This window comes from Ranitomeya variabilis, chromosome 1, assembly GCF_051348905.1.
Source record: "Ranitomeya variabilis isolate aRanVar5 chromosome 1, aRanVar5.hap1, whole genome shotgun sequence".
NCBI lineage: Eukaryota > Metazoa > Chordata > Amphibia > Anura > Dendrobatidae > Ranitomeya > Ranitomeya variabilis.
The window spans coordinates 1025047824-1025074649 of NC_135232.1; the positions used below are offsets into that span (position 1 = coordinate 1025047824).

Here is a 26826-nt window from a genome sequence, read left to right on the forward strand (position 1 = left end):
CGAGTCATTGTCCCAGGGGGTCGGTGGGGGAGAGGGAGTGGCGGCTGTCGCATCATACTCACCTCCTCCCGGCGTGGTCACTGCACATCCCTGCTTCTCAGATAGTCTCCGGCGCCCGCAGCTCTTCCTGTGTTCAGCTGTCATGTGGTACCGCTCAATAAAGTAATGAATATGGACGCGCCTCCACTCCCATAGACGTGGAGCGCATATTCATTACTTTAATGAGCGGTACCATGTGACTGCTGAACACAGGAACAAGCTGCCGGCGCTCGCCAGAGACCATCAGAGAAGCAGGGACGTGCAAACCGCACCAGGAGGGGGTGAGTATGACGGGTGAGGGTGAGCCATGCGATATTCACCTGTCCCCGTTCCACCGCCAGGCTCTGTCTTCCGCGTCCTCTGGCTGTGACTTTGAGGTCAGAGGGCGCGATGACGTGGTTAGTGCGCACCATCTGCCTGATCAGTCACTGCAGAGACCCGGAAGGCACAGCGGCACGCGGCGGTGGAACGGGGACAGGTGAATATCGCAAGTGCCGGGGGCCTGAGCCAGCGGTGACACCGGCAACTGCCCCCCATAGCGTGCCTGTGTCCCCACCTGCTCAGGACAAGAGGTGAGTATGTCATTTTTTTTTTTAATCTCAGCAGCATATGGGGCATATTATTTTATGGAGCATCTTATGGGGCCATCAACCTTTATGGAGCAGCATATGGGGCATATTATTCTATGGAGCATCTTATGGGGCCATCATTAACCTTTTATGCAGCATTATATGGGGCATATTTTAATATGGAGCATCTTATGGGGCCATCATTAACCTTTGTGCAGCATTATATGGGACGTATTTTGTATGGAGCATCTTATGGGGCCATCATGAACTGTATGGAGCATTATATGGGGCTCCTGATTCAATATGGATGTTCAAAAGCAACCTACTGATGTCTCAATTAATTTTACTTTTATTGGTATCTATTTTTATTTTTTAAATTTACCAGTAGCTGCTGCATTTCCCACCCTAAGCTTATACTCGAGTCATTAAGTTTTCCCAGTTTTTTGTGGCAAAATTAGGGGTCTCGGCTTATACTCTGGTCAGCTTATACTCGAGTAAATACGGTATGTCATCCACTATATGTAATGCTGCCATACTACTGGTAATTTCTGTTTGCTGAGTGCAACACTGTTTCACAATGTTACACTTCCTTACAAGTCTTCTGCAATGCCCAGAAAGCTCCTTGAAATAGATTGTATGTTTCTGTTGTTAGTCATCTTGCTGGTGACTGATCCTCTTTACATGAAAGTGAAAATACACCCAAGTTCACTGCAAGCATTCTGTAACCTGCTGGCAGAAGAACTGTGTTGTATTATCGGAGTGCATGTACATTTCTCTCCTGAATGCATTGATGTTTTTTGTTTTTTTTTAGGGCTTCATGACACAGTGCGATTTTTATCTGTGCAGTTTTTTAAGGGTAAAAGATGCTGCAAATCTGAAATCTCATGCGCACGCTGCTTATTTCCTTTCAGATTTGAACCATCAAAGAGCTTTTTCAGATCTGCAGCATGTGTTCTTTCTTCATTTTTCACCCTTTCAAATGAATGGTAAAATGCAAGTAAAAACTGAAAAAGTGCGTATTTTACTCAGCGTTTCTGATGCAGAAAAATCCTTTGTAAATACTCTACATGTGCACATACCCTTAGGCCTCAATTTATCAAATTGATTACATAGCAAACGTTGAAAAGTCGCAAATCAAGTATGAAAACAATTGCAACTTTTTGCGTTTTCACACTAGTTTCAACCAACTCTGCGAAAATGGGCTGAACAGGGGTGCGATGGGGTGTGATGAAGTTTGCTCCTTTGATTCACGAGTTGAAGTACACTTTACACCACAAATTTTACTCCAGATCCTAACTAGGGTAAGATTTGTGTTTGAGGCGCAGGGCACTTTTCAGATAGCCTGAATCATTGAGGTGTGAAAAACGCTTGTCTTTTCAATCTACTAAAATCCAGTAACAGATGTTGTCAGTGGTTTTAGGATAGGACGAGACTGTATGTTCAGTTGAGCTTTCATTCTCATTAACACCTTCCCCACGTACACGTCGAGCATCAAGCCTATTCCCCCTTCCACCACGACCTTGCTTTTTTCCCACTCAAGTTGTAGGTAGCCTTCCTCTCTGCTGTTTCACGACCTTTGGCTTACAACTGTTAGTCACTTGTCACTAAATAAACAATCATTATTTATTTTCTTAGTGTGCCTGAACAACACTGTTGTACCTAACGATTTTTAAGTGTTAATCTGGCCTTGAGATTTGCCCCTGAAACAGTTTTAGCACAAACGATTTGGAGTAGCAAATTGGGCTTCCAGAGACTTCCAGACAGTATTTGCACAATCTACTTCGATGCTGGAAGATCTATTTTCATATCACATTTTCACATAGGACAAGTTCATTTTCAGCAGCAACAGCTAATGCACAGGAGAGACCTCTTTGAACTGTGACACTGAGCAAATTGCGCCAGCAAAACAAGATGTCTGCTTTTTATATGGCCAGGAACATGAGACTTCGGCAACCAATCAAAGACCACCTTGTGACATGGCATTGTGGATGGTTTCTGGTCCTTGATTGGTTGCTGGAATCAACACCTAAAGTTTTGAGGAAAAAGAAAAAAAAAAGTGAGTGCCTCTCCTGTAATCTTTTCAGACATTCTTTTAACCCCTCCACACCCCCTCACCTCATCAAACACGTCCCCCCCGCTCATCATACAGCACCACTATCCTAGCCAAAGTCATACAAAAGCATTGGTGGAACTGCAATGATCTTCCCGAACTGTGACCAACTTTTGCCTACTTTCAGTAAAACATGCTCGTGAAAGCGAACACTAATCCAAATGTGCTATGTTTGTGCCGAATTTGACATTGGCAAACGTGTTCCAACACGTTCGCTAATTTCTAGAAAAGACATCACGAAAAACTATGGGAAAACACTCCAAAAAAGTGCATTTGGCCAAAACTGTAGGAAAAAAAACTCTTAAGGAATTGCCAGAAAAGGATACAAGTCGCTTCAAGAAAAACAAAAAAAAGCCTGAGTTTCCCAAAGCTTGTGCTTGAAAAACTAGTTCGCCTGAGTTTAAAATATACTGTGTGCACATACTCTTAATGGATTGATAACTCGTGTGTCTATCCAAGTAGAAACCGACCGATATATTGCCTTGTGACATGACACACTCATTGTGAAGTTCCTATTGCACATAACAGTTTTTCCTTTTCTGATGTTTACAATCATCATCAATTTCTTTAAGAAAAGGAATTTGTATTTGTGATAAGACTGATCTTTATTAACTGTTATAATAATTTAAAGATTTACAGATTCATTAAAAGTTTTAACGTGTAAGAGTCCAGAAAATGAGAAGACTGGAGCGAGAAGCCTTAACGCTGTAGCATCTATTACCACAGGTATTTTTTCTGATTTTTAGAGATATTTGTTCCAAAAAGCTAGTCCATACAAATAATTTGCATTTTATCCCAATTAAAAGCTTTAAAATAAAATGTTACTAATAAACTATTATTAGCTACAACATAATTTTAGTTCTGAACCTATTGGCACAAGGACTCGCTTCCATATAAAGGTATTGAAATGTTGAAATGTTTTACTTGGTGTATGTGTGTGTATATGTATTATATATAATATATATAATATACATATGGTCAAAATTGTTGGTACCCCTCGTTTAATGACAGAAAAAAACACAATGGTCACAGAAATAACTTGAATCTGACAGAAGTAATAATAAATAAAAGATCTATGAAAATGAACAAATGAAAGTCAGACATTGCTTTTCAACCATGCTTCCAAAGCATTTAAAAAGAAAAAAATTATGAAATAGGCCTGGACAGAAATGATGGTACCCCTGAAAATAAATGTGACAAAAGGGACATGTTAACCCCTTCCCAACCTGTGACACCACGTAGGCGTCATGAAAGTCGGTGCCAATCCGACCTGTGACGCCTATGTGGCGTCATGGAGGGATCGCGTCCCTGCAGATCGGGTGAAAGGGTTAACTCCAATTTCACCCGATCTGCAGGGACGGGGAGTGGTACTTTAGCCCGGGGGGGGGGTGGCTTTGCCGCCACGTGGCTACGATCGCTCTGATTGGCTGTTGAAAGTGCAACAGCCAATCAGAGCAATTTGTAATATTTCACCTATGAAAAGTGGTGAAATATTACAATCCAGCCATGGCCGATCATATTGCAGCATCGGCCATGGCTGGATTGTAATATTTCACCACTTTTCATAGGTGAAATATTACAAATTGCACAAACCCTGATCTGCCCCCCACCGCCACCGATCTCCTCCCCAGTCCTCCGTCCTGTGCTCCGCTCCCCTCCGTCCGCCTGTCCGCTCCCCCATTCTCCTGTCTGCTCCCCCCGTGCTCCGATCCCACCCCCCGTGCTCCGATCCCCCCCGTGCTCCAATTCCTCCCCCCTGTGCTCCGATCCCCCCCCATACTTACCGAGCCTCCCAGTGTCCGTCCGTCTGTTCCATGGGCGCCGCCATCTTCCAAAATGGCGGGCACATGCGCAGTGCGCCCACCGAATCTGCCGGCCGGCAGATTCGTTCCATGTACATTTTGATCACTGTGATAAAAGCTATCACCGTGATCAAAGTACAAAAAATAGTAAATGAACCCCCCCTTTATCACCCCCATAGGTAGGGACAATAATAAAATGAAGAAAATATATTTACTTTTATTTTTCCACTAGGGTTAGGGTTAGAACTAGGGTTAGAACTAGGGTTAGGGCTAGGGTTAGAATTAGGGTTAGGGTAAGGCTATGTGCACACGTATTCTGGTGCTCTGCGGATTTTTCCGCAGCGGATTTGATAAATCCGCAGTGCAAAACCGCTGCGGACTTATTGCGGATTTACCGCGGTTTTTCTGTGGGTTTCACTGCGGTTTTACAACTGCGGTTTTCTATAGGAGCAGCTGTAAAACCGTTGCGGAATCCGCAGAAAGAAGTGACATACTGCGGAATGTAAACCGCTGCATTTCCGCGCATTTTTTTCCACAGCATGTGCACAGCGTTTTTTGTTTCCCATAGGTTTACATTGAACTGTAAACTCATGGAAAACTTCTGCGGACCCGCAGCTGCGGAAACACTGCGGATCTGCAGCGTTTTCCGCAGCATGTGCACATACCCTTAGAATTAGGCTATGTGCACACGGTGCGGATTTGGCTGCGGATCCGCAGCGGATTGGCCACTGCGGATTCGTAGCAGTTTTCCATCAGGTTTACAGTACCATGTAAACCTATGGAAAACCAAATCCTCTGTGCCCATGGTGCGGAAAATACTGCGCGGAAACGCTGCGTTGTATTTTCCGCAGCATGTCAATTCTTTGTGCGGATTCCGCAGCATTTTACACCTGTTACTCAATAGGAATTCGCAGGTGAAATCCGCACAAAAAACACTGGAAATCCGCAGTAAATCAACAGGTAAAACGCAGTGCCTTTTACCTGTGGATTTTTCAAAAATGCTGTGGAAAAATCTCACACGAATCTGCAACGTGGGCACATAGCCATAGGGTTAGGGTTGGAATTAGAGTTAGGGTTGGATTTAGGGCTGGGGTTGGAAATAGGATTAAGATTAGGCTTGTGGTTAGGGTTAAGGGTGTGTTGGGGTTAGGGTTGTGGTTTAGGGGTGTGTTTGGGTTGTGGTTAGGGTTGGGATTAGGGTTAGGGGTGTGTTGGGGTTAGGGTTGTGGTTAGGGGTGTGTTGGGGTTAGGGTTGTGATTAGGGTTATGTCTAGAGTTGGGATTAGGGTTAGGGGTGTGTTTGGGTTAGTGTTGAAGTTAGAATTGAGGGGTTTCCACTGTTTAGGCACATCAGGGGTCTCAAAACGCAACATGGCACCACCATTGATTCCAGCCAATCTTGCGTTCAAAAAGTCAAATGGTGCTCCCTCCCTTCCGAGCCCCGACCTGCGCCCAAACAGTGGTTTACCCCCACATATGGGGTACCAGCATACTCAGGACAAACTGGGCAACAACTATTGGGGTCCAATTTCTCCTGTTACCCTTGCGAAAATAAAAAATTGCTTGCTAAAACATCATTTTTGAGGAAAGAAAAATATTTTTTTATTTTCACGGCTCTGCGATGTAAACTTCTGTGAAGCACTTGGGGGTTCAAAGTGCTCACCACATATCTAGATAAGTTCCTTGGGGGGTCTAGTTTCCAAAATGGGGTCACTTGTGGGGGGTTTCTACTGTTTAGGCACATCAGGGGCTCTGCAAACGTAACATGATGCCTGCAGACCATTCCATCAAAGTCTGCATTCCAAAATGTCACTACTTCCCTTCCGAGCCCCGACGTGTACCCAAACAGTGGTTCCCCCCCCCACATATGGGCTATCAGCGTACTCAGGACAAACTGGACAACAACTTTTGGGGTCCAATTTCTCCAGTTACCCTTGTGAAAATAAAAAATAGCGGACTAAAAAATCATTTTTGAGGAAAGAAAAATGATTTTATTTTCACGGCTCTGCGTTATAAACTTCTGTGAAGCACTTGGGGGTTTAAAGTGGTCACTGCACATCTACATTAGTTCCACGGGAGGTCTAGTTTCCAAAATGGGGTCACATGTGGGGGAGCTCCAATGTTTAGGCACACAGGGGGATCTCCAAACGCGACATAGTGTCCGCTACGATTGGAGCTAATTTTTCATTCAAAAAGTCAATTGGCGCTCCTTCCCTTCCGAGCCTTACCATGTGCCCAAACAGTGGTTTACCCCCACATGTGAGGTATCAGTGTACACAGGAGAAATTGCCCAATAAGTTTTAGGATCGATTTTATCCTGTTGCTCATGTGGAAATGAACAAATTGAGGCTAAAAGAAATTTTTTGTAAAAAAAAAGAAGTACTTTTTCATTTTTACGGATCAATTTGTGAAGCACCTGGGGGTTCAAAGTGCTCACTGTGCATCTAGATAAGCTCCTTGGGGGGTCTAGTTTCCAAAATGGGGTAACTTGTAGGGGAACTCCAATGTTTAGGCACACAGGGGCTCTCCAAACGCGACATGGGGTCCGCTAAAGATTGGAGCCAATTTTTCATTAAAAAGGTCAAATGGCGCTCCTTCCCTTCCGAGCCCTGTCGTGCGCCCAAACAGTGGTTCCCCCCCACATATGGGGTATCGGCGTACTCAGGACAAATTGTACAATAACTTTTGGGGTCCAGTTTCTCTTTTTACCCTTGGGAAAATAAAAAAATTGATGCTAAAAGATCATTTTTGTGACTAAAAAAGTTAAATGTTCATTTTTCCCTTCCATGTTGCTTCTGCTGCTGTGAAGCACCTGAAGGGTTAATATACTTTTTGAATGTGGTTTTCAGCACCTTGAGGGGTGCGGTTTTTAGAATGGCATCACTTTTGGCTATTTTCAGCCATATAGACCCCTCAAACTGACTTCAAATGTGAGGTGGTCCCTAAAAAAAATGGTTTTGTAAATTTCGTTGTAAAAATGAGAAATCGCTGGTCAAATTTTAACCCTTATAATTTCCTAGCAAAAAAAAAATTTTGTTTCCAAAATTGTGCTGATGTAAAGTAGACATGTGGGTAATGTTATTTATTAACTATTGTGTTGTGTCACATAACTCTCTTGTTTAACAGAATAAACATTCAAAATTTGAAAATTGCAAAATTTTCAAAATTTTTGCCAAATTTCCATTTTTTTAACAAATAAACGCAAATATTATCGACCTAAATTTACCACTAACGTGAAGCCCAATATGTCACGAAAAAACAGTCTCAGAACCGCTAGGATCCGATGAAGCGTTCCTGAGTTATTACCTCATAAAGGGACACTGGTCAGAATTGCAAAAAAACGGCCAGGTCATTAAGGTCAAAATAGGCTGGGTGATGAAGGGGTTAAATCAAGGTGTGTCCACTAATTAGCATCACAGGTGTCTACAATCTTGGAATCAGTGAGTGGGCCTGTATATAGGGCTACAGATACTCATTGTGATGTTTGGTGACATGGCATCACACTCAACATGGACCAGAGAAAGCAAAGGAAACAGTTGTCTCAGGAGATTAGAAAGAAAATGATAGACAAACATGCTAAAGGTAAAAGTTATAAGACCATCTCCAAGCAGCTTGATGTTCCTGTGACTACAGTTGCACATATTATTCAGAAATATAAGATCCATGGGATTGTAGCCAACCTCCCTGGAGGTGGGCGCAGGAGGAAAATTGATGACAAATCAAAGAGACGGATAATATGAATGGTAACAAAAGAGCCCAGAAAAACTTCTAAACAGATTACCGTAAATGTGAACTTCAAGCTCAAGGCACATCAGTGTCAGATCGCACCATCCGTCGTTGTCTGAGCCAAAGTGGACTTCATGGGAGACGACCAAGGAGGACACCATTGTTGAAAAAAATCATAAAAAAGCCAGACTTGAATTTGCCAAACTACATGTTGACAAGCCACAAAGCTACTGGGAGAATGTCCTATGGACAGATGAGACAAAAATTTTAACTTTTTGGCAATGCACATCAGCTCTATGTTCACAGACGGAAAAATGAAGCATATCAAGAAAAGAACACTGTCCCTACTATGAAACATGAAGGAGACTCTGTTATGTTCTGGGGCTGCGTTGCTGCATCTGGCACAGGGTGTCTAGAATCTGTGCAGGGTACAATGAAATCTCAAGACTATCGAGGGATTCTAGAGAGAAATGTGCTGCCCAGTGTCAGAAAGCTTACTCTCAGTCGCAGGTCATGGGTCTTGCAACAGGATAATGACCCAAAACACACAGCTAAAAACACCCAAGAATGGCTAAGGGGAAAGCATTGGACTATTCTGAAGTAGCCTTCTATGAGCCGTGAAAATCCTATTGAGCATCTTTGAAAGGAGCTGAAGCATGTCATCTGGAAAAGGCAACCTTCAAACATGAGACAACTGGGGCAGTTTGCTTTTGAGGAGTGGCCAAAATACTTGTCGAGAGGTGCAGAAGTCTCATTGACAGTTACAGGAATCGTTTGATTGCAGTGACTGCCTCAAAAGGTAGTGCAACAAAATATTAAGTTAAGGATACCATCATTTCTGTTCAGGCGTATTTAATGTTTCATTTTTTTTAATTCTGTGGCAGCATGGTTGAAAAGCAATGTCTGACTTTCATTTGTTAACTTTCATAGATTTTTTATTTATTACAACTTTTATCAGATTCAAGTTATTTCTGTGACCATTGTGGGTTTTTCTGTCATTAAACGAGGGGTACCAACAATTGTGACCGTGTGTGTGTGTGTGTGTGTGTGTGTGTGTGTATTACACTGCTCAAAAAAATAAAGGGAACAATTAATCAACAGAATATAACTTCAAGTAAATTAAACTTCTGTAAAATCAAACTGTCCACTTAAGAAGCAACACTGTTTGGCAATCAATTTCACATGCTGTTGTGCAAATGGAATAGACAACAAATGGAAATTATTGGCAATTATCAAGACACACTCATTAAAGGAGTGGTTCTGCGGGTGGGGACCACATCTCAGTACCAATGCTTTCTGGCTGATGTTTTGGTCACTTTTGAATGTTGGTTGTGCTTTTACACTCGTGGAAGCATGAGACGGACTCTACAACCCACAAAAGTGGCTAAGGTAGTGCAGGTCATCCAGGATGGCACATCAATGCTGCTGTGGCAAGAAGGTTTGCTGTGTGTCAGCGTAGTGTCCAGAGGCTGGAAGCGCTACCAGGAGACAGGCCAGTACACCAGGAGATGTGGAGGGGGGCAACAACCCAGCAGCAGGACTGCTACCTCAGCCTTTGTGCAAGGAGGAACAGGAGGAGCACTGCCAGAGCCCTGCAAAATGAGCTCCAGCAGGCCACAAATGTGCATGTGTCTGCACAAACGGTTAGAATCCGATTCCGTGAGGATGATCTGAGTGCCCCACGTCCATAGATGGGGGTTCTGCTCACAGCCCAACACCGTGCAGGACACTTGGCATTTGCCACAGAACACCAGGATTGGCAAATTCGCCTCTGTCACCCTGTGCTCTTCACAGATGAAAGCAGGTTCACACTGAGCACATGTGATAGAGTCTGGAGACGCTGTGGAGAGCGATCTGCTTGCAACATCCTTCAGCATGACCGGTTTGGCAGTGTGTCAGCAATGGTGTGGGGTGGCATTTCTTTGGAGGGCCGCACAGCCCTCCATGTGCTCGCCAGAGGTAGCCTGACTGCCATAAGGTACCAAGATGAGATCCTCAGACCCCTTGTGAGACCATATGCTGGTGCGGTTGGCCCTGGGTTCCTCCTAATGCAGGACAATGCCAGACCTCGTGGCTGGAGTGTGTCAGCAGTTCCTGCAAGATGAAGGCATTGAAGCTATGGACTGACCCCCCGTTCCCCAGACCTGAATCCGATTGAACACATCTGGGACATCATGTGTCGCACCATCCACCAAGTATGTCAGTATGACTAAATATTCAGACAGCCCAGTGTGGTGGTGAATGCACAAGTTATGGATACCGGAGTCCTATGTGTAGGAAGAAGTAACTAGCCCTCCACTATTCTTCTCAGGACTGCTCCCAGTCCTCCTCGGGACACCTGTAGTGGGGTCTTCTCATCCTTATTTTCTGTATAAATACTTGCTCCATTTTCTACTAAGAACTTGGCTTCTTCTGTTTGCTCCTCATCACAGGCAAGATGAAGAGGTGTATTTCCCTCAGTGTCTTCGTTGCGCCACAGACTGTCCAGGAGTTGGCGGATGCTTTAGTCCAGGTCTGGGAGGAGATCCCTCAGGAGACCATCCGCCGCCTCATCAGGAGCATGTCCAGGCTTTGTAGGGAGATTATACAGGCACGTGGAGGCCACACACACTACTGAGCATCATTTCCTTGTCTTGAGGCATTTCCAATGAAGTTGGATCAGCCTGTAACTTCATTTTCCACTTTGATTTTGAGCATCATTCCAACTCCAGACCCTAGATATTAGCTGTGTTCTCAACACATTCCACTATGTAATGAATAAAGATTTACAACTGGAATATTTCATTCAGTGATATCTAGGATGTTTGATTTATTTTTTTGAGCAGTGTGTGTGTATATATATATATATATATCGTATATACTTGAGTATAAGCCGAGATTTTCAGCCCATTTCTTTGGGTTGAAAGTCCCTCTCTTGGCTTATACTTGAGTCATACCCAGGGGTCGGCAGGGGAGGGGGAGCAGGGGCTGTCTGATTATACTCACCTACTCCTAGCGCGATCCCTGCAGGTCCCTGCTTTCCCGGCGCCGCAGGTTCTTCCTGTTCTGAGCGGTTACATGGTACCGCTCATTACAGTAATGAATATGCGGCTCCACCTCCCATAGGGGTGGAGCCGCATATTCATTACTGTAATGAGCGGTAACGGTGACCGCTCAATACAGGAAGAAGCTGCTGCGCTGCGGAAGCAGGGACTGCACTGCGCCAGGAGCAAATGAGTATAACGGGGAGGGGAGCGCAGCACGATATTCACCTCCTTGTTCTGGTGCCGCTCCGTCTTCAGCGTCTTCTGCAGTGACGCTCCGGTCAGAGGGCGTGATGACGTGGTTAGTGCGCGCCCTCTGCCTGAACGTCAGTGCAGAAGACGCTGAAGATGGAACGGTGCCGGAACGAGGAGCAGGTGAATATTGAAAGTGCTGGGGGCCTGAGCGACGGAGAGGTGAGTATGTGATTTTTTTTATCGCAGCAACAGCAAATGGGGCAAGTGTCTGTATGGAGCATCTTATGGGGCCATAACGTTTGTGCAGGATTATATGGGGCAAATATCTTTATGGAGCATCTTATGGGGCATGATCAACGTTTGTGCAGCACTATATGGTGCAAATATCTTTATGGAGCATCTTATGGGGCCATTATTAACCTTTATGCGGGATTATATGGGGCATATTTTTATATGGGACCATCATAAACTTTATGGAGCATTATATGGGGCTCCTGATTCAATATGGATATTCAAAAACACTTAACCTACTGATGTCTCAATTCATTTTACTTTTATTGGTATCTATTTTTACTTTTGACATTTACCGGTAGCTGCTGCATTTTCCACCCTAGGCTTATACTCGAGTCATTAAGTTTTCCCAGTTTTTTGTGGCAAAATTAGGGGGGTCGGCTTATACTCGAGTATATACGGTATATATATGTGTATATATATATATATATACGGTATATATATATATATATATATATATATATATATATATATATATATATTTATTTTTTTTTTTTTTTTTTGTAGTTTAACCTTTGTGCAGCACTGTGTATGCGTGGCAGAACAGGATCAATGCTAGTAAGAGCCTTAAAAAATAAGGGGAGATGTATCCAAAGTAGTACAAAAGAAAAATTGAGTAGTTTACTGTGTGTGGAGCTTTTATAAACATCAGTCAATAGCGTTTACTTAGAAATAGCTGCAGTTTTTATGGTTGTGATGTGTTGCACTAACTGCTACATGAGAAAAAGCTGCTGTGTATTTTTGTCTTTTCTGCTAGTGAGTAGTGAGTTGTTTGACTTGTGCTGATCTGATTGTTTCAGCAGCCTTTCTTGGGTAACTGAACTGACCATTGTGCTGTCTCCTCCTCACTTTAGGCAGCACAATGAAAGGATATCAGTATTCACCTTATCCAGAAATTGATCAGTACATTTTGTCTCTCTTGACCAGAGAAGGCTTTCATGGAGGTATGGTTAGTCTTAGATTTTCTTTTTTTGCTAATATTATTGAGCACAATAGCACAAATGACAGTTGTTCCTTTTATTTTATTAGGAATTCGGCAGTGGAACTATTTTTCAACTGAAGAATTGTTGGTTTATGATACCATGAATTATCGCTGGTGTGAAAACATCGGCCGAGCTCACAGAAGTAACAATGTCATGTAAGCAGCTATATATCAGCTTCATGGTAAATTGCAGATGATTAGTCCACAGAGGTATTCAGGGCAGTGATTTTGTGCTATAAAGAAGCCTATTCCATATATCTATTAAAGCATATGGGGAAGTGCTGTATTGGTTACTTGTTTTTCTAGAGAAAAGATACTTGTACAATCATTTGCATATGGTTTTTTCAAACTATTTTAAAGTGGATAACCAGGCATATGGTATTTATGGCCTATCCACAGAATAGATCATCAAAAGCAGAATGTTGGCATCTGACATCCAGCACCCCCACGACACAGTTGAATTTTGCGTTGGACAGATGTAAACACAATGGCCCTGATTTGTCAAAGAATTTTAGTGTCAATCGTTTCGAAAAGTCACTAAACTTTGCGTTTTCACAAAATTTTGGTGGGGAGGGGGCAGGACACCACAGCTCATTTCATTCATGATGAGCTGTTGCTTTCCCTGCAACATTAAATGTTACTCTGGTCCCTGATGTCACGTCACGTCACTTGTCTGACATTACTGGTTCATTAAAAGCATGCTCCCGTTAATGAATTAGCAGCGTCTCTCTCTCCAGCATGACTCCTCATAAACACCTGAGTGGTTCACGCTGCTCTTGAAGATTTGGTGTCTTTCAATGGATTGCTAAACGCATCTCCAGTCAAAGTGTAGTGGCCTCTGGTGATCAATGCAGGCAACTGCAACACAGCTGTTATCAAAAAGACCAGATAGTGCTGCTAGTCTTTGAATGGAGTTGTATTTAGCAGCGCTGAGCAAAGTGTTCACACCCATCCATTGCCCAAGCAAAAAAAAAAAAATGAAACTGATCGATGGGAATGTCGGGAGTCTGAGCCACTATGGTTTGTCCGTATGTCTGGACAAATGTCAGATTTCTTTCTATTTCTCACTTTACCAATTTTATTTCCAGGTTACTAGTAGATTTGAAGAGAGAAATATGGTATCAAAAATGCTATGACCCAGTCTGCAGAGCACACAACTTTAAGTCAAAGCGTAAGTAACTTTGTTGCAGTGTTGAATTTCAGTCCGTATTAAAAGCAATATAGTGTAATTTCATGTAAGATAAATATATCATTGTGGTCATTGTTTTCATAAAACTTCATAACTTGAGCATGAAAATACAGTTTCATGAAAGAAACACTTCTAAGGCATTGCATTTTTGCTACAAATGTTTTTCATGACATCCTGATATCAATCAGTGCAGTAAACAGCTAGTATTTTTTGCTGATTTTTTTTTCCATAATGGACATTTTTTTTGTTTTTTAATTGGACAGCAAAGAGCAAAATTTTGTTCTGTTCTAACAGAAAGTTAGAGAAACGGAACTGAAAAAGTTTGTCGCAATTTTAACAGAGCCTTACTTCACCCATCATCACGTGTAAAATGCTTTCAGCCCTTTCCATGGTTAGAAATTCACAGCACATGTTGCAATCTGGAAGTTCCAAATATGCGATGGGATAAATAAATGATAAATATTGTGAATATTTGTGACAGTAAACCCACAATATATTGTAATGTAAAGGGGGAGTCCAGTCAGAATATATTGACCATCTATCCATAGGATTCAGATCGGAGGAGGTCCAACACCCGGCACCCTGAATAATCAGTGGTTGCGAGCTCCAGCCGTGGACGGATGTTGAACCCCCCACTGATCTGATATTGATGACCTGTCCTAGTGATAGCTTGTTAATATACAGCTAGGTCCAGAAATTTTTGGAAAGTGACCAAATTTTTGTGATTTGGGCTCTGCATGCCACTATTTTTGATTGATGTAAAGTGAAACAACTGAGATGAAATTGAAATGTAGACTTTCAGGTTTAATTAAAGGGGTTGAACTAAAATATCCCGTGAAATGTTTAGGAGTTGCAACCATTTTTCTACAAACCTCCTCATTTCAAGAGCTCAAAAGGAACTGGACAAATTATCTTTACCATAAATAAAAAGTTAATTTTTAAGACTTTGTAGAGAAATCGATCATTTGCAGGGAATGACTGGCTGAAGTCTGGAAACCATGGACATCACCAAACGCTGCGTTTCCTCCTCCTTCAGTTGTTGCTAGGTTGTGCGTCTTTCTGCCTTAAGTTTTGTCTTAAGCATGTGAAATGCTGCCCGTTCGGGATGAGATCTGAAGTGACTCTGGCATTCCAGAATATTCCATATCTTTGGATTAAAACAAATCCTGTGTTGCTTTTGCAGTAAGGATTGGGTCACTATTCATCTGTACTGTGAAGCGTCGTTCAATCAACCTCACTGCATTTGGTTGAATCTGAGCAGAAAGTATCGCCCTGTACACTACAGAATCTATCCGGCTACTTCTGTCTTCAGTCACATCATCAATAAACACTAGTGACCCAGCGCCATTGGAAGCCATGCATGCCCATGCCATCACACTGCCTCCACCATGTTTTACAGAGGACGTTCTGTTCTTTGAATCATGAGCTCTTCTAAGCCTTCTCCATACTTTCTTCTTCCTTTCATTCTGGTACAGTTGATCTTAGTTTCACCTATCTAAAGAATGCATTTCCGGAACTGGGCTGTCTTCTTTGGATGATTTTTGACAAAATCTAACCTGGCCTTTCACTTTTAAGTCTGATTAATGGTGTGCAGCTTGTGGTGATCCCTATGGTTTTGCTCTCATGAAGTCTTCTCTATATGGTGGACTTAGATACTCAAACACATTTTTCCTGGAGAGAGTTCTTCACTTGGGTGGATGTTGTGAAGGGGTTTATTCACTATGGAAAGGATTCCGTGATCAACCACCACTGTTGGACGTCCAGTCCTTTTTGAGGTCCCAATCTCATTTGTGCATTTTTTTTTTTTTTTTTTAAATTTGGCCACTCCTAACCTTTCTGCTATCTCTGTAATGGATGCCTTTTGCTTGTTTGTTTGTTTTTTTTTATTTTTGGTTTTGCATTTTCACTTTTTACTCCCCTTCTTCCCAGAGCCATAACTTTTTTATTTTTTTGTCAAAATGGCTATGTGAGAGCTTATTTTTTTTGCGGGACGAGTTTTTTGAATGACACCATTTGTTTTAACATATAGTGTACCAGAAAGCAGGAAAAAATTCAAAGTGCAGTGAAATTGCAAAAAAAGTGCAATCCCACAGTTGTTTTTTGTTTTGCTTTTTTTTTTTACTTTGTTGCGGCGATAAAAAAAAGCGTAATTCTGACGTTTTGACTTTTTTTCTCGCTACACCATTTATTGATCAGGTAAAACCTTTTTTTTATTGATAGATCGGGCGATTCTGAATATGTGTATGTTTGATTTTTTTTTTTTTTTTTTTTACAATTTTTATTTTCGAGTTTCAAAATACAACAACAAAATTGAGAATACATGGTACATAAATCACGCAGGAACAGTTGGCATTAAGAGTATGGGGAAACATCTAAGAATGTCCTGTTTTTGATTATACACCAGAGCTTCCAAAAGTTTTCTGTAAGCATACAGTAAGCTCCGTTGAAGGTTAAACAAGTACAGATATCAGACCATGTATTTCAAGTAAGACCCGTAGGTCAAATGGTAAATAAAACAAACAACAATAATAAAACAACATAAATAATAAGAAAAAACTTAGGCATACCAGGGGTGGGGGGGAAGAAGCAGTGAAGAGGAACTCCATAAATTAGTATTAGAATTGACAATCAGACAAGCAAATGGAGTAGATAAAGACCTACAAAACTTGTATTAAGTAATCAGGGCCAACACAGAGATATGCTTGCGAAAACATTCCACCTACCGGCCAGATTAATTGAGCTCGAGACCATCACAGACCACAGTCATAAATGTATGCGACCAGCAGAATTGGTTGATAAAGAGCTATGGGTCAGCTGGAGAGGCAAGCTGCCATGGCAGCCAGGTGTGAAAAAATTTATCGTGTGTTCGTGCATCCCAGCTGGACAGCTCTTCCATCCTATATATGTCTTGTACTTTTTTAACCCATTCACTAATGTGGGGGGGAGACGTTTGCCGCCAATGTAGAGAAATCAAATGTTTAGCTGCGGCTATCAGGAGGGGGAGCAGATCATGTTTCTTAGGGTTGTATGACTTTGTGGGGAGTGACAGCAGAACCTCTTGGGGGGTTAGGTTCTTTTTTATCAGTCCTATTTTACGCAGATAGTCAAAGATATTTTCCCAGAATTTAGAGATAATTGGACAAGACCAAAAAATATGTATCAAAGAACCTCTAGACTTCATACATCTCCAACAAAGAGGTGAGTCAGAGAGGCCTAAGTGATAGAGCATTTCCGGGGTTTTATACCATCTGGATAGGATTTTGAATGCGTTTTCTTGCAACAGAACACATCTTGAGAAACCGTGTGAGTGACCCAAAACCTGCTCCGTCTCTCTAGTTGAAAGTGAAATGTTTAATTCAGTTTCCCATGAGGATATATATAAGGGAACAAATTGAGGTTTAGGGGAAATAAGATTCGAATATAATTTAGATATTAATTTAAGGGGTATGGGTTTGAGTCTAAGGAGAAATTCCAGCCAAGACCAAGTTGTATCATGCTGGATCTCTGACGTAAACTTTGAGATTATACGTTGGACATGGTGTGATTGTATGAAGTCTCTGGGTCGTTTTTTAGCATCATGGGGCCACTTGTCTACGCATTTGATCTGGTTGGTGAGTAACTGTGAAATCGGGAGGTCCGGCAAAGAGTCCCATAAGTCAAAAACGTCCATGTATTTTGGATCTATGAGCCAGGGTATAATCCTTAAAGGGATATTATCCAGAAAGAGACATTGTGGCTAGTGTTGAGCATTCCGATACTGCAAGTATCGGGTATCGGCCGATACTTGCTGTATCGGAATTCCGATACCGAGATCCGATATTTTTGTGATATCGGGTATCGGTATCGAAACAACATTAATGTAAAAATGTGTAAAAGAGAGAATTAAAATAAAAAATATTGCTATACTCACCTCTCCGACGCAGCCTGCACCTTACCGAGGGAAGCGGCAGCGTTCTTTGTTTAAAATTCGCGCTTTTCTTTCCTTTACGTGAGTCCCGGCTTGTGATTGGTTGCGTGCCGCCCATGTGACCGGCACGCAACCAATCACAGCAAGCCGTGACGTAATTTCAGGTCCTTCAGGATTTTAAAATTACGTTCCGGCGTTGTGATTGGTTGCGTCGCAGTCACATGGGAGACGCAACCAATCACAGCAAGCCGTGACGTAATTTCAGGTCCTTAAGGATTTTAAAATTACGTCCCGGCTTTGTGATTGGTTGCGTCGCAGTCACATGGGAGACGCAACCAATCACAAGCCGTGACGTCACGGGAGGCTGGACACGCGCGCATTTTAAAATGGGCGCGTGTCCAGCCTCCCGTGACGTCCCGGCTTGTGATTGGTTGCGCCGCGATCAACCAATCACAAGCCGGGAGGCTGGACACGCGCCCATTTTAAAATTTTAAAATGCGCGCATGTCCAGCCTCCCGGCTTGTGATTGGTTGACCGCGGCGCAACCAATCACAAGCCGGGACGTCACGGGAGGCTGGACACGCGCCCATTTTAAAAAGCGCGCGTGTCCAGCCTCCCGTGACGTCACGGCTTGTGATTGGTTAATGGCGGCCATGTTGCCGGGACGCGGACCAATCACAGCAAGCCGTGACGTAATTTTGTCACGGCTTGCTGTGATTGGTCCGCGTCCCGGCAACATGGGCGCCGTGACCAATCATAAGCCGGGACGTCACTGGAGGCTGGACACGCGCGCTTTTTAAAATGGGCGCGTGTCCAGCCTCCCGTGACGTCCCGGCTTGTGATTGGTTAATGGCGGCCATGTTGCCGGGACGCGGACCAATCACAGCAAGCCGTGACGTAATTTCGTCACGGCTTGCTGTGATTGGTCCGCGTCCCGGCAACATGGCCGCCCTGACCAATCACAAGCCGGGACTTCACGTAACCAAGTAAAAGCGCGAATTTTAAACAAACAACGCTGCCGGTTCCCTCGCTGAGGTCCAGGCTGCGTCGGAGGGTGAGTATAACGATATTTTTTATTTTAATTCTTTCTTTTACACATTTATATGGATCCCAGGGCCTGAAGGAGAGTTTCCTCTCCTTCAGACCCTGGGAACCATCAGGGATACCGTCCGATACTTGAGTCCCATTGACTTGTATTGGTATCGGGTATCGGTATCGGATTGGATCCGATACTTTGCCGGTATCGGCCGATACTTTCCGATACCGATACTTTCAAGTATCGGACGGTATCGCTCAACACTAATTGTGGCCATTTATTCGGTATAAGCTCTCTTCTAATATCTAGGGTGTTTTTGGTTATCGTCTCCAATGTACCGTGCGGGGGGTTAGCAGAGGTCCAGAGATAAATCTCCGCTTTTCTCCCGATTAACATAAGTTCCAGGTTATGAGTTTTTCGGTCAGTTACCATTTTAGTCATCTTCAACCATCGAGCTAAGTGTATTGCCTGGTAATAGGTCTTGAGACTAGGAAGTCCCAGTCCACCCTTCTTCTTTGGAAGGGAAAGGATTTTAAAAGAGAGTCTTGCTCTTCTGCCCCTCCACACATAACCATTGGCTATTCTGTTAGCTGATACGAAGAAGGATTTGGGGAGAGGTATGGGTATCATACTCATATGGTAGAACATTTTTGGTAATATATAGGATTTAATTATATTGACTCTACCAATCCACGAAAGGTATGGCAAATCATATGATCCGAGAAGATTTTGTATATTGTCTAGGAGGGGCTCAAAGTTATGTTTAAAAAGGGCACATGGATCTGCAGTAAGGAAGATACCTAAATATTTCAGCTTTTCAGTGAGCCATTTAAAGGGGGTAAGCTTTTTAACTTCTGAGACTACTCTGTCTGATAATGAGATATTGAGGACTTCCGATTTTTGCATATTGACCTTAAAGTTAGAGATAACTCCAAATTCGTCTAATAGTTTCAAAAGAGTAGGGAAGGCTATCTTTGGATTTGAGATCAGAATCAGTAGATCATCCGCAAAGGCAGCTGTCTTGAATTCTGTCTGATCTATTATCAATCCCTTGATCAACTCTTCCTGCCTTATTTTTTGTATTAGGGTCTCCATAACCAACACAAAAAGGGTGGGGGAGAGAGGACAGCCCTGTCTAGTTCCATTTCCAATCCCAAAGGAGTCCGAAAGCAAGCCGTTGACTCTAACTCTGGCAGATGGGAGTGAGTATAGTGTCATAATGGCATCAATAAGAGGTTGGGGGAAGTCAAACTTCCTTAAAGTGCAGACCATATAATGCCAGCTGACTCTATCGAATGCCTTCTTGGCATCGGTTGAGAGCAGAGCCAACGGGATGCCGCAACGCCTGGCATGTGATATAGCTAAGAGAATTTTTGTGGCATTATCTTTCCCCTCCCTTCCTCTGACAAAGCCCACTTGATCAGGGTGGATTAAGTACTCCAGAACAGTATTGATCCTGGATGAAAGGATTTTTGCCCAAAGTTTTAGGTCAGAGTTTAGTAAAGAGATGGGGCAATAATTCTCACAAAAACCGCCATCTCTTCCCTCCTTAGGGATAACTGAAATGTGTGCCTCTAAAGTCTGTTTGGCTGGGGGGTTTCCTGCGAGGAAAGAGTTAAATAGAGAGATCAAATGTGGGAGGAGCAGATTCGAGAATTTTTTTGTAATAAGACACAGGGAAACCATCTGGTCCCGGAGTCTTATTTATTGCCATGTTTAACGTATCACTAATTTCTTGGGGGGTAATTGGAGACAGGAGAGCCGCATGGTCTTTGGTTTGAATTTTTGGGAGAGACAGCGAGGCCAGGAATTCATGAATCCTATCAATCGCGGTTAGACTATCTTTCAGAGGGTCGGGTGGCTCTAAATTATAAAGAGATTCATAATAACATCTGAACGCCTCAGCAATATCTTCGGACCTGTCTACCTTCGTATTGGGGTTTTTGTAGATATGTCTTATAAATTTATTTTCTTTTTGCTTTTTAAGTAGATGAGAGGTCAGCTTACTGTTTTTGTTTCCGTGTACATAAAATCTATATCTACATTGCATAAAAGTCTTTGCAGATTTAAAGTTAAGTAGGTCTTTCAGTTTCCCTCGTAAGGAGGCTAGATCCTGTTGTAGATTTTGTGTATTAGATTTTTTGTGTAGACGTTCAGTGACTGCGATCTGCTGTAAAAGTGACATTATCTCTTTTTCTCTTTGTCTCTTAGCATGGGCCCCGATTGATATAAATTCTCCCCTAAGTACTGCCTTGTGTGCTTCCCAAATGTTAGCTGTAAGTGGTCCCTCCGTAACATTTTCTGTGAAGTAACGTGAGATCGTGTATTTTACCTTCTCTAGATTATGTGGGTTGTCTAGTAAGGATTCATTTAGTCTCCATGTTGTTGCAGGGCGAGGTAAGGTATTAATGATGATGTCTATGAAGATCGGGGCATGGTCAGAAATCGTAATTGGGCCTATATTAGCAGATTTAATTAGTCTAATAGATCGCGACTGAATCAAAAGAAGGTCAATCCGGTGGTAGGACGAATGGGGAGGAGAAAAGAAAGTATAGTCCTTCGTGGTGGGATGAATAGAACGCCAGGGGTCTATAAGATGTAGTGTAGATAATTTGTTTAGCAAAATTTGTCTTGATTTTTGGGAAATAAAGGAGAGACCACTTGATGAATCTATCTCAGGATTCAGGGTTAAGTTAAAATCTCCACCCACAACTAATAGACCTTCTGTAAAAAGTTGTAGAACATCTAGTGTTTTTGAGATCCATTGGGCTTGTTGTTTATTGGGTGCATATAAGTTGGCAAAAGTAACCATAGTATTGCCCAGGTGACCCTTTACTAATATGTATCTTCCTTCATGGTCATTCAATGTATCTTTGGGTGAGAATGGTAGGCCTCTTTTGAGAATTATGCTGACCCCTTTAGACGCCGACGAGTTGCAGCTATTAAACCATATCGGGTAAGGGGAAAAGGAAGTGTTAGGGACTCTACCATTTTTGAAGTGTGTCTCTTGTAGGAAGGCCACCTGAGCTTTTTGTTTTTTTAATAGTGTAAAAATTTGGTTTCTTTTTGCTGGCGCGTTTAGACCTTTAACATTAAAAGATGCTACTGTGATGGATCTCGAGCTCACCTGACTATTCATGTCTGTCATGATCTGAAGAGATATCAATCCCGCCCCGGTACCTAAAAAAAACCAAGAAAAACATGAGTGACAAACTTTGTACAATCGAAAGCTCGCCTAACGCAGGGGGGGGGGGGGGGGTGAAACCCAAACATAGGCGAGGTAGTCCAAGTTGTGAATATGAACTTATAATAAGAGAGAAGAATTTTGCACAATATAAAAAACTTGATACGGCAGATAAGGTCGACTACAGTTTACAAACAATAAACAACTGAGTCAATCCTATATTTTAATAGAAAGATGAAAAAAGAAATATTTTTATGGTGGATGTTTCTTGGGATCTTGTTTTTTGTTTCTAGGAGAGGTATGTTTTTTCTTTTGAGACCACTCCTGTGGTTTCTTCATCGGGGGTAAGCTCCAGTTGGAGTCAACTGGCATCCAGGAGGGTAGGTCAATTGGTGCGATGCCCAGAGTCTCCCAGGCTTTATGAAGATCTTCTGGGGTACGGATTGTAAGTTGACGGCCAGCAACGCTTACTGCAAGACCGAAGGGGAATAGCCATTTATAAGTCAGATTTTTAGCTTTTAGGACAGATAGAAGAGGTCTGAGGATTCTTCTTTTTGCCAGAGTGGATGGAGCTAAATCTTGAAATAGTTGTAATTGCGAATTTTCATAGAGAATTTTGTCTTGCTCTCTAGCACTTGATAGGATGGCAGCTGTATCCACATAGCTGAGAAGGCCACAGATAATATCTCTGGGTGGTTCATCTGTTTTTGGTTTGGGCCTTAAAGCACGGTGAACTCTTTCAATTATGATTGTTGAGGCTCTCTCTTGACCTAGAAGGGTAGCAAAAATTTCTTTAGATACTTTGTCTAAGGCTTCTCGAGCGAAAGATTCCGGGACACCTCTTATCCGAATATTTTTTCTTCTGCTTCTGTTTTCTTGGTCTTCAGCTGCCAGTAGCACTACATTCAGGTGTTGTTGCTGTTTAAGAGTTTGCTCATGTAGACAAGTAACCGCATCGATCATGTCAGTGTTTGCAGATTCTAGAGACTCAACTCTTTGACCTAGTTGTTGGAGGTCTGAGCGTATACCAGAAACTTCCTCCAAAAGAGGTTTCATGTTTTGAGCCATTAGCTTTTTCATAAAACCCTTGGAAATGGGGGCTATATCCCCTGTGGCAGAGTCACTGTCAGAGTCAAATTCACTAAGATCTGATTCCTCAATGTTTTCAGAAGAAATTGCTTTTTTGAGAGAACGTCTCGTGGGGGTCTGTAAAGTTTCATTTTTTTTTCTCAAATAAGAGTCAATAGCACCATGGGTACTTTTTTTCTGTTCTTCTGCCATAGCTTTATTTGCTAAATTTCCGCGTTCTTTTTGTGATTTAACCATGTTGAGATTGTTTGATAACGTGAAATGCTGAAATCACAACTTGGACAAAGGATGATATGTATCCATTATAGTGAATTTAAAGCAGGGATTCAGAATGGACACTAGGTGTCGCCATAGGACTAGAAAAGAAAATAATGTCTTGTTAAGCACTGAAGCTTATTTTATGAAGTTAGAACAAGTTCAAGGGAGTCGACACTAGATGTCGCTATAGGATCAAAAATGGTAGCTAGGTGGAAACTCACTCCATACCAGTTCTGGAGCAAGTTTTAAGACTCAAATAACTATGATGAGGGCGCTTAACTGAGAAGGCTTAGTAGTTAGAAGTTAGTCCAGGAGATACCAAGAGGGGTATTGTGGAAAAAACCTTCAATGCTTGTGTAAATAAATGACCCCTCTGATGCCCCCTGTTTATAGATGTAAATAGTTCCAGTTGTCAATTATTAATTATTGTTGGGTATGGGGCAGCAGGAAAAAGTAGGAGACAAATTGCAGGATGAGGAGATATAGAATGGCAGAGTGGAAAACAATGCAACTCACTCCATAGACCGACAATGCCCTGGTCTCCAGCAGCAGGATGGGATCTAAGATGGCGCCGGACTAAGCGCCAGAATCTTCGGCGCTGTAGTTTCCCCTCTCCAGCGAACCCAGGCGGGAACCTCCGACGGGGCAGAAGAGCCGCCGAGGACAGCAGCAAGGGAGGCAGTCGGCTCTACACCACGTCCGCCCGGGAGCCACCGTATCCTCCCCACCCAGGAGCATAAGGTGGGCAACGCAAGAGACCGCAGTCCACAGCGGCAGAGTCCCCCTGCGACCTCGGACCAGATCCGGGCAGGTACAGGTAAGTAATGAGCCGGGGCCGGGGGACACGAGCGGCGATCAGCAGCGTTACCTCCGTGGGGCCGCCTCGCTTACCGGCAGGGCAGAAGCTCCAGGCGTCTCCTCTGAACAGCGTCCTCTCCTCCTCACGGGAGAATCAGCATTTAGGAAGTGCTGCAGGGTCTCTTGTCGGTGCGCCTGGCTCCTGTCAGGGGCGCGTCTGCCGTAAAGCCACCCGCGTCTGTGGTTAGAAGCACCGCCGATAGAACCGCGGCCGATTCTTGTGCCACGGCTGTCCTCCCTCTTCAGCTTCGGACTCAGCCCAGAGGGGCCACCGGGGTCCGAGGTGTCCCGATGAAGGGGATAGGGTCTCAATCGGCTTCCACCACACTGAAGGACAGGGAAAAGCTGGAGCGGCCTCTTAATCCAAAGGCGGGAACGCATCCATAAGGCTTGAAGTTTTTCTGTAGGCCTCAGTTCGCCCTCAGGTTCAAAGTTATAATTTGCGCCCTGGGTGCTCATATATTGGCACAGGGGCTCTAGAGCAAATGGATGATGCCTTATATTAGTGTAGATGGGCACTAAGAAGCCATAAATTTGTTGGATTGCAGCTACCATCCACGGAGCTCAGGGAGAACACGTCTTGTCTCCTCAGCTGCTGGCCACGCCCCCATGTTTGATTTTTTTTAAACTGTTTTATTTTGAATGGGGCGAAAGGAGGGTGATTTGAACCTTTATAATTTTTTTTTTTAATATTTTTAAAAAACTTTTTTTTTTTTTACTTTTTGCATGCTTTAATAGTCTCCATGGGAGACTATAAGCTGTCATAATGCGATCGGCTCTGCTACATACAGGCGATAATCAGATTGCCTGTATGTAGCAGAATTACTCACTTGCTATGAGCGCCAAACACCAGGCGGCACTTATAGCAGTTCGGCAGTGACAACCATAGAGGTCTGCAGGAGACCTCTGGTTGTCATGTCAACCCACTGGTGACCCGCGATCACGTGACGTGGGTTACCGGTGGGCAGATTTCCGGCGCGATTGCCGGAAGCGCATGTTAAATGCCACAGTCAGAGTTGACGGCATTTAACGGGTTAATAGCCGCGGGTGGATTGCGATTCGACCCGCGGCTGTTCTAGGCACATATCAGCTCACCGCCGGAGCCCACATCAAAGGGAGGGAGTCCGGCATCGGCGTACATTTATTCCCGATGTCGCAAAGGGGTTAACCACATGTTGTTGGATGTGCAGCAACAGCTTCCAAATGGAAATACCTCACCTAGAATCAGCTCCAGACCTTTTACCTGCTTAATTGATGATGCATTAATGGCGGAAAAAGCCATGCAGCCGATTAAATTACTTTTGAGATAATTGTCCCATCAGTTTTCATCCTTTTAAAAGAGGCAGCTACATAGAAATACCAATGGAGTAATTTTGACTCCTCGCAATTTTTATGTCTCTTCTGTGACTACATTTTTCCAAATTCCGGCTTGAGACTCGGTGACTTTTACTCATTTAGAATGCGAAACAAAATTTTGTGACAATAAATCATTTTTGAAAATTTACCTTTTAATTACCAAAGGGAGTCATTTTGACTCCCTACTATATTTTGCTAGTCTAACAAGCAAAATATAACTAGTCTAACTAACACTGGATTATGTAACCATCTTCTCTTATGTGTAGTTTAATTTTCAACATGTGTATGCATTTGATCTTACAAAATTAATAATAAATTATTGTAAAACGTCTATTATTATTATTTTACTTCTTTGATTATTTCCTGTAGAAAAATATGAAAATCAGAAAAAAATTCCACAGCACTACTGTCGGATCTCGCAATAAAAACACATAAGAAAAAATATAATTATTATTAAAAACCATAAATGTAATATAGTAATAATGAACAAAAATGATAAAATTAAAGTTACAACAATAGCAGGAGCAAGAAACTCTCAAAATAAAATAAAACAAGCCAGGAGTCAAAATGATTCCATTCGGTAGTTCTAAGGGGGGTGACCAGTCCGGTAGTCCAAGTGTGAAAGAGCTGTAATTCCTAAACCCTTACTCCAAATATGATGTGAAAGCGCTCAAATTAAAGCTGAGAGTCTGCACTCTAAGCCCACATTGATTATATAACTGTATCTTCAATATGTTTTGATAAGCAGCTAAAATGTCAAAACTGTTGTCATTTTACAAATATTTCTGGACTTAACTGTTCTTGGGCCAGACAATTCCTCTGAGTTTTTAATGCTAAGAGAATTAATGAGAGAAAAAAATAGGTATTATACCTTTACCTATTGTGCTTGTTTTTCTGGCGAGGATTACTGTAATTGAAAAGTGATCCAGAAAGGAAGCCTTACTTGTTTGTCGTTTTAGCTTTTTTTTGGTTTGTTTCTGTTGGTGAAAAGGTTATTATATACTCGAGTATAAGCCAAGGAGCAGGTGAGTATGGCGAGGGCAGTGCGCGATATTCACCTGCTCCTCTTTCCACCATCGGTGCCACTCTGTCTTCCGCATCCTCTGCACTGACTCTCAGGTCAGAGGGCGAGATGACGCGATTAGTGCGCGCCGCCCTCTGCCTGAACAGTCAGTGCAGAGGACGCGGAAGACACAGCGGCGATCGGCGCTG

The 26826-nt window shown here is 42.8% G+C and overlaps 1 protein-coding gene across 3 annotated transcripts in view; it reads left to right on the forward strand.

The window, feature by feature from the left end:
- Nucleotides 1–26826, forward strand: part of PRIMPOL (primase and DNA directed polymerase) — a 93025-nt gene that overhangs the window by 56137 nt on the left and 10062 nt on the right. For all 3 annotated transcript variants that reach the window (XM_077279577.1, XM_077279578.1, XM_077279579.1), the window contains 4 exons: nucleotides 3350–3444; nucleotides 12610–12699; nucleotides 12785–12893; nucleotides 13826–13908. In XM_077279577.1, coding sequence (XP_077135692.1) covers nucleotides 3350–3444; nucleotides 12610–12699; nucleotides 12785–12893; nucleotides 13826–13908 — 377 coding nt within the window. The remainder of the gene's footprint in view (nucleotides 1–3349; nucleotides 3445–12609; nucleotides 12700–12784; nucleotides 12894–13825; nucleotides 13909–26826) is intronic.